Source organism: Octopus bimaculoides, chromosome 2 (assembly GCF_046866305.1).
Source record: "Octopus bimaculoides isolate indiv1 chromosome 2, ASM4686630v1, whole genome shotgun sequence".
Lineage (NCBI taxonomy): Eukaryota > Metazoa > Mollusca > Cephalopoda > Octopoda > Octopodidae > Octopus > Octopus bimaculoides.
Genome location: NC_142929.1, coordinates 134948291 through 134961690, shown reverse-complemented (window position 1 = coordinate 134961690; position 13400 = coordinate 134948291). Strand labels below are relative to the sequence as shown.

At 33.2% G+C, this 13400-nt stretch overlaps 1 protein-coding gene across 1 annotated transcript in view; it reads right to left on the bottom strand.

Annotated features, from left to right (window-relative positions):
* Window positions 1-2802: 2802 nt before the first annotated feature.
* The window catches only part of LOC106880130 (protein disulfide-isomerase), a 35207-nt gene continuing 24609 nt past the window's right edge, over window positions 2803-13400 (bottom strand). Inside the window, exons 6-11 of the mRNA XM_014929951.3 lie at window positions 11847-11969; window positions 11010-11210; window positions 9663-9783; window positions 8402-8580; window positions 7304-7384; window positions 2803-6709 (exon numbers count right to left, since the gene is read on the bottom strand). Coding sequence (XP_014785437.1) covers window positions 6644-6709; window positions 7304-7384; window positions 8402-8580; window positions 9663-9783; window positions 11010-11210; window positions 11847-11969 — 771 coding nt within the window. The 3' untranslated portion in view covers window positions 2803-6643. The remainder of the gene's footprint in view (window positions 6710-7303; window positions 7385-8401; window positions 8581-9662; window positions 9784-11009; window positions 11211-11846; window positions 11970-13400) is intronic.

Here is a 13400-nt window from a genome sequence, read left to right as displayed (position 1 = left end):
ATAGCGTCCTTGAAAAGATGTAATTTTATGAACAACTAGACTACCCATGACCCATTGGGTCACTGATAGTTCAGGTTATAAAACATTGAAGCTGATTTCACCATTGCATTGAAATGAAAGTTTATTTTATGACAATTCAGTTAAATATTTCAATTCATTTGTGTCATCACAAGTCTGGTTTACAAGTTCATGACCTCTCCTGCTTGTCTCTTTCTCTCTGTTCCACCAGACTCTCAGCTCTCCAAGCGTCCGATTCATGATCTCTCCCACCTCTGTCCCTCCAGACTCAGTTCCCTAAGCATCCAATTCATGATCTCTCCTGCTTCTCTCTGTTCCACCAGACTCTCAGCTCCCCAAGCGTCCGATTCATGATCTCTCCTGCTTCTCTCTGTTCCACCAGACTCTCAGCTCCCCAAGCGTCCGATTCATGATCTCTCCCACCTTTGTCCCTCCAGACTCAGTTCCCTAAGCATCCAATTCATGATCTCTCCTGCTTGTCTCTTTCTCTCTGTTCCACCAGACCCTCAGCTCTCCAAGCGTCCGATTCATGATCTCTCCCTCCAGACTCAGTTCCCTAAGCATCCAATTCATGATCTCTCCTGCTTGTCTCTTTCTCTCTGTTCCACCAGACCCTCAGCTCTCCAAGCGTCCGATTCATGATCTCTCCCTCCAGACTCAGTTCCCTAAGCATCCAATTCATGATCTCTCCTGCTTGTCTCTTTCTCTCTGTTCCACCAGACTCTTAGCTACCCAAGCGTCCGATTCATGATCTCTCCCACCAGACTCAGTTCCCTAAGCATCCAATTCATGAGCTCTCCTGCTTGTCTCTTTTCCCCCTGTTCTACCAAACGCTCAGCCCTTCCTTTAGCAGTCTCATCAATCCTTCTATTCGCATGCCTGTCCCAATCTTGTTGGTGTTCACCAGTATCTTGCTCACCTTAGCCATGCTCTCTTCCCACCATCTATAGACCAACCAGATGTTTTCTTTCTTCCTCATCGAGGCATGATCTATGAATAGAAAATCTTGTTCACCTTAGAAAAAAAAATTCCTATTATCTCAGAAAATATTTTTTTTCCAATCATCACTTAATAGTTTTAAAATATTTTCTGTTTAAAGAAAGCCGAAATATAAATACTCACTGTACAAACAATCTGTATTTTTTAGGGTTGTTACTGTCAGAGTATTTTCCCATTATGCACTGTTTTTGCTATTTATGAAGGTATCCCTTCCCCCCAAAAAAAAGAAAATGCATGCCTCAGGAATCCATGGTTTAATTTATGTGCAACTTGTTTTATTCCATTTGTATTCACATTTCAGGGGTACCTTTCAGAGTATTTCCCCCCATTATGCACCAGTTTGGCTATATTAAATTAGACAAGCAATCACAGCGTTTTAGTAGTATATAGATTTCAGCTATCTAGGTTCAAAGCTAAGGCCTACAACATGAAATATGCATTCACTTTTGTATATTAAGGTCTGGCACCACTTACTTGGGATATATTTGTATTATAATAATCATGTGTTTATCTTACAAATGACCAATTACTTGGTGGACTGGCAGAATTAGTGGAGCATTTGAAAAAAAAAAATGCTTTGCAACACTGAGGCAAACTTAACTTTAATTTATTGACTCCAGAGGGATGAACAACATAGTGCCTGTCAACTATGTCATCCTCTCAAATTTGCTGGCCTTATATCTAGATTAGAATATGTAAAATTGTTGGGATGGCAGAATTGTTGATGTGTCAGATATGTCTTGCTGTATTTTATTGGGTTGTCCGGAAAGTTTGTGCCGATTTTTAAAGGAAAGAAAAAGGTCAATAAATACTTGCCATTGCATTTTTAATCAATCAAATATGAACCATTTTGTTGCACAATGCATCTCTATCTTCCCAGAATTGAGGTGCTTTCATGGCAAATAAGTTGAAAGGTAAGCTGCTATAAATTGGCATGAACTTTCCAGGCAGCCCAATACATTCCTGCTTTCTAATTTCAATGCAGTCAGCTTAACCTTTTGACCCTCTGAGGTGTCAATAAAATAAAGTACTGCGTGGAGGGGTATACATCACTAATATCCCAGTCTCGCTTCCAAACATTTCAAAGTTATAGCACCATGTACATTGACATTTCATCATTTAATATCTATGTTGGCTTAGGTTGGATAGTTTGACAGGATCCACTGGACTCAAGAATTGTGTTGCGGTCCAGTATATGATTTGGTGTGGCTCCTATAACTGGACACCCTTCAAACAGCAACCACTGAGTTTTTTATTTTTTTAGCACTAGCACATTTGCCATGCATTTTGCATGACTATGAACCCGAGGGTAAAGCTTTATACAAGGAGATGAGGGTTAAAAGTATGAGAAGGGTCCAGAGCAGAACAAGTTTCTTTTTGTTGATTAGCTACATGGCTACTCACATTTTAGAAAAGAGAGTAGGGGCATGATTAGGTAGAGCTAGAAGGAAATCAAAATAAGAGTGATAAGGTGAGTAGGTTGGACAGAAGGACCCAGAATTGGAAGTGGGTTGAGAAAGAAAAAAAAAAAAAAGTTTATTTCCAAGCCATGTACTGTGTTTAAATCCATTTTACAGCCACAGACTAAAATTTGATAGACAGGAACTGCCATAGCTCTTCATACATATGTTTAGTGTGTGTGTGTGTAATTCTGGATTCAGTATAATTATTTACTAAAATCCTTGAAAAAGTTGGTCCTGTATGTATGGAACCCTATAATAAACCAGTGAAAGAATTTCTTCTATCAATACTAGTACTTTAAAGAAAAAATATAATAAACAAATATAAAATTATTTATACTCTTTATTTGTTAAAGTCAGATGATCACTGCATTAACATGCATGCTACAGTTCATGAAATTTCTTTTAGCAAATTTTTTTTCTTTTTGGTACTGTTAAGATGTAGATAAGAGATTTATTTTATTGGTTACCACTTCAGCAGATAATGCTGGAATGTAGAGAAATTGAGTTTTTATAGGATTTTTTTTTTATAATTTAAGAATTGTACTTGATGTCAGAGGATATTTGTTCATATCTTAGTCTGTTTATTAAGATTACTTTGTAAATGGTCAAGAGGCAGTATGAAATATTAACAAAGAAAATATATTATTTCACAGTAGCCAGCTTTATTTTTTTTTTCTCTAAAAATTAAAATTTAGGATTTTGAATATGCCATAACATTTAGGTTTCTTTCACCATTTCAAAACAAATTGCCCCAAGTCATTCTTTTAAGTATAGATTTGACTTTCAAACATCCTGGTAGTTTTGTAATCCACTTATGAAATATGGTTACCATGAATGGAAACCTAAATAAATGATATTTTTAATTTCAATAAGCATCTTAAGAAACCCCATCAATAAAGCAGTTTTACAGTATATTCAATTTGTGCATCAGTGATTTTTACCTCTGACACCACCCTTTTTTCTATTAACTGAAAAAATAATTTATAAATTACGAAAACACTACTTTTCTTACTTGCCATAAATAGAATTTTACTATAGAAATCTCCCTCCATTTTTTTTTTTTTTTCAGCCAAAAATATTTGGTAACACTATAGAATCGATCTTGTGTTTAGTAAATTCCTCAGTTGAAAGAATTTGACTAATGCAGTCAAAATGGTATTTAGAAGCAGAGTTTTTAGAGAAAGGAAGAAAAGAAGCATTATTCAATGAGTTTCTATGACTGGAATATTCAGTTCTGAAGCAGAAGTAAATTTAAAATCTAATAGAAGAAAAAAAAAAAAATCACTAAGGAGAACTATCACAGAATTTTTATGAATATCCAACCATCGATAAGTCACACTTAGAAATACACTTGATAAATTAAAGCAGAGGTGATCGTTAAACTGTGGCCCTTTTTTCCAAGAACCAGCTAGTCCACACATGAGCAAACTCACATGCACACAATATGATCAAGTCTGAGCAATTTGTAAAGGAGCTTAAGACTACACACTACTAGGGAGAAAAAATTGAAGGAGGATTGTGACATCAGAAATAAACTTCAGAACTGAAAAATGGAAAACAAGAGAAATTTACTAGTCTTGTAATTTGATTTATCTATTCTGAACTAATAATAGACAAATATTGTCTAGATAAGACCAAGACATGCTTATAGTGTTTTATAAGCATGAAAAGAAGACAGTTTAAAGTAACAAGGTGAAAGAAATTTTTTTTTAAATATTGATGTGAATAGGAAAACATTTCTTACAAAAAAAAAAAAATCCTGAAAATTTTGAGGTAGATTTTATAAATTCTTCTCAAAAATGTTACTAAGCAAAAACTTGATCCTCAAAATTCAATTTCTTAATCTTCATTATCTTTTTAAAAGAAACATTATTACACCATGGTCCCAAACTTAATGAAAATTTAACAAGGAAAAATTGTTTCCATATTTTAGAATGTGGACAAACTAAGAATTTCTAAATTGAAATAGTCCAGCAGTCATGAACTTAAACTGCACTGAAAGTAACAACTTCTTTAAAATTAAAATGTCAAAAGAAAATTACATGATTTTAAAATATAAGAAAGTAATGGTGTTTGTAAGTGAACTCTTAGTGAATTTTGCTCTAAACTAAAACTGTTTTATTATATTGCAACCAGACTGAGTATAAAGTGAACAGCCCAGCTAAGGGTGAGACTCAGAATAGACCGTCAACTTTGATAATAAATACGTATCTATCCACTCTACCCAGCATATACCAGATAATGTTTGCACTATGTAAAATATATGGATATATTCTACAACTGTTACTTTATGTATCCAAGTACAAATAATGTATGCACCTCAAATGTAAAGCTAATTTCTAAATGATTTCATTTTACACTATGAAAACACTTATATTCAAACAGTTTTTATCTCCAATACCTATCTGACAGGAGCACAGTTTACATCTAACCAAATAACAATGCCTGAAACAATTGAGATAAGGCAACTGCAGTTGTCTTATTGCAGTATTCAGGTAGAAAATATAACTACAGTAAGTTCTTATAGGTTAGTTCCAGTACCTTGTGCATCAATTTGAATCAAGGATGATTAAGTCAATCACAGTTTCTTTTTAAACTTTCCCACTTAGAAAAGTGATAAAGCTTTTTAGCTTCAGTGAACTTAGTATTTCAAATTTAGCCACATATGATTGCATGATGATAGAAAAATAACCCAAGAGGGAATTTTGAGATCATGGTTGTGATAAATCCTGTTCTTCTATAGTCCCCCTACATGAAGGGAAATTTGTATTAATATTGTAGGTTAATTTTTAAATGAAATTCCATTCATAGATATGTGTGAATTATTTCCTCCCATACCACTTGATTATGCCAAACAAAATGTTTAGATCTTGAAAATTTACTTCATAAGAGAGAAATGTTGCAAACAAAAAATGTTACCCAATGTGTGTTTTTTTTAATAATTTTTACAAAATATGAAGGCATGATGAAATTAGATCCCACCACCCTTTATAGGTAATTGATCAATGAATTTTAACAACAGATGATATTTATCATAATTTTTTTTATGAGGATTTTGTCAAGACGATACTATTTTGATTTTAAGTAAACAAAAAGAATAGGGGATTATTCTAAATTTCAAGCAGTAGTACATCTCCCCAAAGTAGGCATAAAGCATACAAAGCAAAACAAAATGACCTTATTTACAAATTAACCAACATAACATGTAATGATGTAAAATTTTACTTATACTAATCTGTACTAAAACAAAAGATAAATTTCCTTAAGATAAAATTCAGAAATAAAGATGAACGCCCTCACCCACAAATACTTCCTAAGAGATATCTATACAAAACTAATTAGAACAACTTATAGAGATGCCAAGAATATTTCCATTAATTAATTTGAAGTGGTTAATTTGGTATTAATAGCTACTAGAATTAAATGACAAATGTTTATAATATTAAAAAGGAAAAATACGTATCCGAACATTAAGAAGCCAAGTATTAGAGAGGAAGGAGTGAAAATGAGCAAAAATAAAGAGTTAGTTCAGAATATCTAATGTTTCCAGTAAGACAGTCTCAGTTTAAATCAGAGCACTCTGCAGCAGCACTGGCCAGTCCATCACTATCTCAATATAAACTGGAAGACTTTAAAAGAAAAAAAAACGACAAAAAGTAATTAAAAAAAAAAAAAAAACACAGTTCTTTAGAAACAAAAATAAATTTTAAGAGTCACCACACATGAAAGAATTATTAGTATTTATTATCTTTCCCCCTTTTTTTCTATTTTTTTTTTAAATGTTTGTTACAAAAAAGCTTGTTTAAATTTGTTTAGTTAAGAGTCAAGTTGTCCTTTTACTCATGTTAAACATGAGCGCACAAAATAAAATTAGATTCCAAATGCTGTTATTGCAGCATTTAAGAATAGGATTTTTGAGAAAGGGTTCATATCTCTGGGCTGAAAGATTTGGAAATAGATGAGTTTGAGAGAGAGAGAGAGAGAGAGAGAGAGAAAGTGTGTGTGAAATGCAAATAGTGATGGACAGTAGTAGCCTAAATTGTCCGATGAATGGCCATCGCTGCTGCAGCAACATGGTAGCCGAGCCAATTGGCCAAGAGAAACCACTGTTGCACAGGAAAAGATGAAATAAGAAATGATCACAAAAAAGTGATATAATAATTTTATAATTCTACATGTTTGTGTTCGTCTTCCTCCTCCTCTTCTTCTTCTTCTGCTGTTTCACTCTCCTGTAAGGAAATATAGAAAGTTATGTTAAATCTTATTTCAAAAAAGGAAATTATAATCAAATAATAGGACAGGTAAAATATTTAATTATCTGAATTTTTAAATTTAAGAAAAAATAAATGAATAAAGATAAAAGTCACCCCACTGCACTACCCATACTATATGGGAAGATGGAAATAAATTAGAAATCATAGAGTGGCTTCAAACATACGAATGGTGTATGAAAAGTCTTGAGCCTCAAAAAAAAAAAAATATGGTACAAGACTTCAAGACTCAAAACTTTTCAAACACCCCTCGTATACCACATGACATTTTGTTTGATGCTATTCATCACCATTAATAACTTTCTAATTTGAGACAAGGCCTGAAATTTTGGGGGTGGAAGTAAGTTGATTAAATCACCCTCCAGTGCTTCAACCGATACTTTACGTCATCAGCCCACAAAAGAATAAAAGGTAAAGTTTACCTCAGTGTGATTTGAACTCATGATTAAATATAGCAAGGCATTTAGTCTCACACTTTAACAACACTGTCAGAAGGTTATTTGGGGGGGGGGGGGGATTAAAATTAAATTCTGAGAGAAATAATGTATTTACCAATTCAGCTCCCTCTTTTCCACCACTTTCTAAGAATTTAACAAAGCTCTCCAATGTTCTGGCACCATTATAATCTATTACCTAAAAACAAGAAATAAAGACATTTATTAAAATGAATTCTATTAACAGAAAGTATTTCTTTTCTTGATCGAGAGAAATATTTAAGAAATAAGGGTATGGAGATATAGCAGAGATGTAGGGAAGTTTGCTTCACAAACATATGGGTTTATCTTCAGTCCCATTGCATGGCACCTTAGGCAAGTGTATGATAGTTGGAAACAAATATCACTGTCATAAAAGCAATGCCATACATTTGCAATCTTCCTTGAAAATAATATTCAATCATTGTAGTATTCTTATTCAAATGACTAAGGTGACATTATCTGGCTTAGAAAGAAGGTTTCTTGACTTAGAATATCTGCCTGAATAAATTTTATCTCAGCCCTGCAAGCATGGAAAAATGGATGCTGAATCAATGATTTTTACACACACATGCACATATGCAAGCATGGCACCTTAATTAAGTGTCTACCATAGCCTCAAGTGAAATATGGTAAACAGAAATTGTACAGAAGCTGTGTATGCACACATGCAGGTATGGTTGCTGCCATGTGGCTTCAGAGATTGCCTGGACAGCAGTAACATTTGTGTCTTGAAGCTTAGTACAATGTGTGAAAAACCATTGGAATGAAATCCAGAACTTGAAAACAAATGGTATCCAGCAGTAGAATATCAGGTAGACATGATAATCTCACCCACTCACACACAAATAACATTTAGTAGCAAATATGTAAAATGATATAGTTTGCATGAAATTAAAATTTTTTTTTTATAATGCCAAAACAAAGCAAGTTATAAGAAAAAATATATGTTAATCATTTCTCCAAATATTTCCTGAACAAGAAATGATTAACTTATATTTTTTCTTATTACTTGCTTAGTTTTGGCTTTATAACAAAAGAAAATGTCATGAAAATATTTCCAGAACAAGGCAAAAGTGCAAACCATTGACCTGTATTTTTTCTTCTAACTTGCATTCTTTTAATTTTATAAAAAATAAAATTATTAAAAAGATTTAGAAGTACATAATCTTATTACCTCATCACTATTTTTAGGAAAATATTTCAGTGTTGGGAAGCTGTTAATTTTGATGTCTTCTAAATCATTGGCAGTAGCATCCATTTTGGCAATGACGATATCTTCACGATCCTTGAATTTCTCTCCCAATTCATCCCAGATTGGAGCCAACTGCTTACAGTGGCCACACCAAGGAGCATCTGAAAATGTAACAAGTAGCAAATATAATCATAATGGAAAGAATTCCTTTAGATAATGCAAAATCAATTGCACTTAGCTTCTCTCATTAAGATTTATGCAAAAAAATAAAGTCACAGAAATCATGTATTTGAAAGTCGTTAAAAAGCTTGTTTTGAAACCAGGAGACTTTGAGCTGTTCCACCGTAGCATCTTGGGCAAGTATCTTCTCTAGCCCTGGACCCTATGCCTTGTGAGTGAATTTGGAAGATGGAAACTGTGTGGAAGCCCATTGTATACATACCTACACATGCATATACATCATCAGCCAAAGAGCTGCACCCCTCCAAACACTAATGTGCAGTTCAGCAAAAGAGTGACACAGAGTAAATACTAGACTCAAAAATAAGTACAGGTGTTGATCTGTTCAAGGTGAAGTCACAGCATGTCCACAGTCACATGACTGAAACACATAAAAAGTAACACTGGATATTTCCAGTGTAAAATGTGGCTCTGTGATTAAGAAGTTTGCTTTAAAACAACATAGCTTCAGATTTGTTCCTGATGTGTAGCACTGGGCAAGAGTTTTTTTTTAAATATTTTTATTAAGCTCTGAGCTGACAGATATCTCAGGGAAATTTCTACGTAATGGAAAGCAGACTTAAGCAATATGTATAGGCATAGTCAAAGGCTAGAAGTTTGCTTTCCAACTACACAGTTTCAAGTTCAGTTCCACTGCATGGTGCCTTGGGTACCTGTCTTTCTACTTATCATTTCTTGCCTCGACTTTGTTTGATTGTTGTAAATGAGTACCACCATCATGTAAGCAGCATGATGGTGCACTTTTCAATCTTTGTGTCATGGGAGAACATTGCCTCACATGGAAACAAGTAAGGGTTGGCAACAGGATGAGTACCTGGCTGTAGAAAATCTACCTCAACAAAATCAGTCTGATCCATTGAGCATGGACAAGTAGGTGTTTAAAAAACATGTTTATATATATATATATATATATATATGTACTCAATAGTTTTGAGTCCATTACTAAAACATGCCAAACCCATATTAGCATGAAAAACATGGATGTTAAAATGATGATACTTACAGAATTCAATAAACACATTCTTAGTCTTATCTTTGGCAACAGCATTGAAATTAGTACCCACTAAAATTTTTACTGGTTTAGCATCCCATTCTTCAGGAAGATCAGCACTCATCATATGTTGCTACAAGAAAAATATTGTATTGGCTAGATTAATTCTCTTAAAAGAGAACAATTACAAAACATTTTATATAAATATAAAGACACTTTTCTAATAATCACTCAATATCTGAAAATTTTACATTATAAAATGTAATCATTTTGATGTGAGTACCTCTCTCTGTGTCATTTTTTTCAATTACAAAATAGCTTCCAAAGCCATTTTCCTTTCTTTGAATGTAATATGCAACAAATATTGAATTATTTCAATTATTTTTTTTTCTCTAAACATTTCCAGCTTCACCTTTGCTAAAAAGGGGTATATAAGACCAGATTAAAACAAAGAGATATAAATTAGCTGATGAAAAGACTATCACACTTTCCGACTGGAAAATTTGAATTATTCTTGAATAATTTCAAATGCAAACTGAAAACTTCACATAATCAAACACGTCACTTAAAGCTTCAACAAAAATTATGTGAGTGCAAATGTAAATCTAAATTGTTGCAGTAGGCAATTGGTAGAATAATGTCTAAAGGTCAAAAGATAGCTTTTAAAAGTATGATATTGGCTATCTCTACAGATATTCTATAGAAATTAGAGTCAGCACTGATTTATCATGTTTCATATACAAACAAATATATGTAAATAATGTGATTGGAGATAGAAAAATAGGCAAGGGGTGTATATGCATATTTTGGGAGTTTTTGCTCCTTCTTCAGCACCACATCCGACCCATTACCCATCCAGAAACACATTGCTTAAATAGTCATATTGTTACATAACAAAATACAGTGTCCCTATCAGCAATTAATGTTATAGTCTCTTTAGAAAGGACACTTGAACTTAACTTATCCATTTATTGTAAATATGTGCTATAGTAAGAGTTTACTATTTTAGTAGAGGGAATGCTATAGAATTGAACATTTCATTAGTTTGCATAAGGAAACAAAATTTTGAATGGTATATAAACAATTCAATTATATAGCATTATTTGTTGGTATTTGGTCTTCCTTTAAACACATTTTGAATAGACATTGTAAGAAGTTCAAGTTAGTTTGTCTCAAGCATACAAGTCCATTAGCAACTTATTGTAGATCCCATACCATTTTTAAGGCTCTCATTTAGTACAAGATTTACTATGAATGGGATACAAGCCCATTTCAGAGCTAACTCCAGCCAAACTGTTGGACATATGAAATTATATTTTAAAACCAACAAATTGAAAAGAAATAATAAAATTTACATACTTTAATTTTACCATCCAAAAAGTCTTGAACAAACTTTGTCATTGATTCAGTGGTAAGGTCTGTGGTATCTGGTTTATATTTGGACATTTCATCATCTAAACGAATGAGTCTGATGGATGGACACTCTTCTTCCTTTAGACCAAAGAACTCCAAAATCCTCATGTTGTCTTCATCTTCAATATCAATATTGATAAATAGAACCTGAAATGAAAATAATTCATAGGTGTAAATATGGCCGTGTGGTTAAGAAGTTTGCTTTCTTCACATATAGTTTCGGGTTCAATCTCAGTGAGGTAACAAGAGCAAGTGTCTTCTACTATAGCCCAAGCAGACCAAAGTTTCAGGCTCATTCCCACTGTATGACACCTTGGGCAAATGTGTCTGCTATAGCCCTGGGCTAACCAAAGCCTTGTGAATGGATTTGTAGACAGAAACTGAAACAAGGTTATCATGTGTATCTTCTTGTTTTCACATTGTGTGATAGCTGTAAACAAGTGTCACTGTCATACAGGCAGGGTTCATTTCCTATTTTCAGCAAAAACATATCCAATCATGGAGAAATAATACTTTGCTCGGAAATGGCTAAAGATTGGCAACTGGAAGGGCACCCAGTTGCAGAAAATCTGCCTCAGTGAATTTTATGTCACCCATGCAAATGGATGAGAGTGCATGTTAAAACTATGATAAACAGAATGAATTTTAATGCAATTTTTTTTCTTTTAACTAAATTACTGAAAGCTTAAAATAATGTAATAAACACAAAAATATACTTCTGAAGCTAAAACCAACAGAGCTGAAATAAACAAACTAAAAGAATGTATGACACTAAATACATACCTTGCCTTTAAATTGTTTAGCAACAGTTTTAAAAGAATCAAGAAGACTTTCTGGTTTTGTAGATTTTTTCAAAAACAATAGAAGGTGATTTTTGATGTCTCCACTGAATATTTTCTGGGCGGACTTAAAGATAAAAGAAAAGATTAATGTTGAAGCTGTTGAATGAATGAAATATACTAGCAATATTTCAGTTAATAGTTTCCAACCTACAAAGCATGAAATTACAGGAGGAAAGAGTAAGCTAATTCCATTGATCATAATACTTCATTAGTGTTTGATTTTCTTGAAAATCAAATTAAGTAGATTATGACGAGATCTGAAATCAGATCAGCTAGAAGGAATACCACACTGCATTTTGTCCAATGCTCTAATGATTCTGCCAATCTATTGTCTTTCACTTAATACTGGTTTCTAATTTTTGTACAAGGCCAGCAATTTTGGGGGAGGTGTAAGTCTATTACACCAACCCTAGTGTTCAACTAATACTTGTTTTCCTGACCCCAAAAGGATGAAAATCAAATTCAACCTCAGCAGTCTTTCACTTAATATTAACTGTTGTGTTTTAGTTCTAATAAGTATAAAACTCTTAGAATAAAGAAATGACTTGTTTTCAAATTTTTTTTTTTTTAATATTTAAACTTCACAAAAACAGAGTTTTACGTTTTTCTTCAACAATGGACGTTTTAAATGAAAAAACCATCACTGACAAGATTTATTATTCTGTCAAGGATAACTAAACATATTATAAACTTATAAGCTAAATGTGATTTGCAAATGTAATCTTACAGCTTATATCATTTACCAATAGCTCAAACAAGTCTGCCTTGATATATGTTATAAAACGAACTAGATATGTGCAAAGTAATTTCAAAAATAAGTAGAATATTGAAAATTATGCAAAAATTAAAATTATGTCTGAAAATGTTATATCCCCTTTACAATGCCCAAATAATGATAATTGGATATTATATCAGGTCATCCCCTAAGTTCTATCCGAATTTTCTTTCCCTGATTATCTATGACTTCCTTCTATCTATTTACAAACTTTTTAATCCCATCAATGTAAAACTCTTTTGGTTCCAAAGCGAAGAACTCTGAAATGTCAGTTTCGACCTCCTCCTGGCTTGCGAAAGTTATGTCCCCCAAATGATTCTGTAAACTACGAAACAAATGTAGCCTGAAGGAGCAAGGTCGGGAGAATATGGTGGATGAGGAATTTTTTCCCAACCAAGCTCTTCGATCTTCTGTGATGTGAGCTTTGCAGTGTGGGGTTGCGCATTGTCCTGATGAAACATCACTCCTTTTTGATTCATTAAAGTGGGTCTCTTTTTCTTCAAAGATTGGTTCAAATGTTCTAATGGCTGACAGTAGACTTGAGCATTGATTGTTGCATTAGGTGGAAACAATTCAAAGTGAATTACTTCTTTGCAATCCCACCAGATAGAGAAAAACCTTTTTCCCATGAAGTTCGCTTCTTTGGTTGTGGCTGAGCTTTTTCCCTTTTACCAAGCCACTGTTTACGACATTTAACATTCCGATAGAAGATCCATTTTT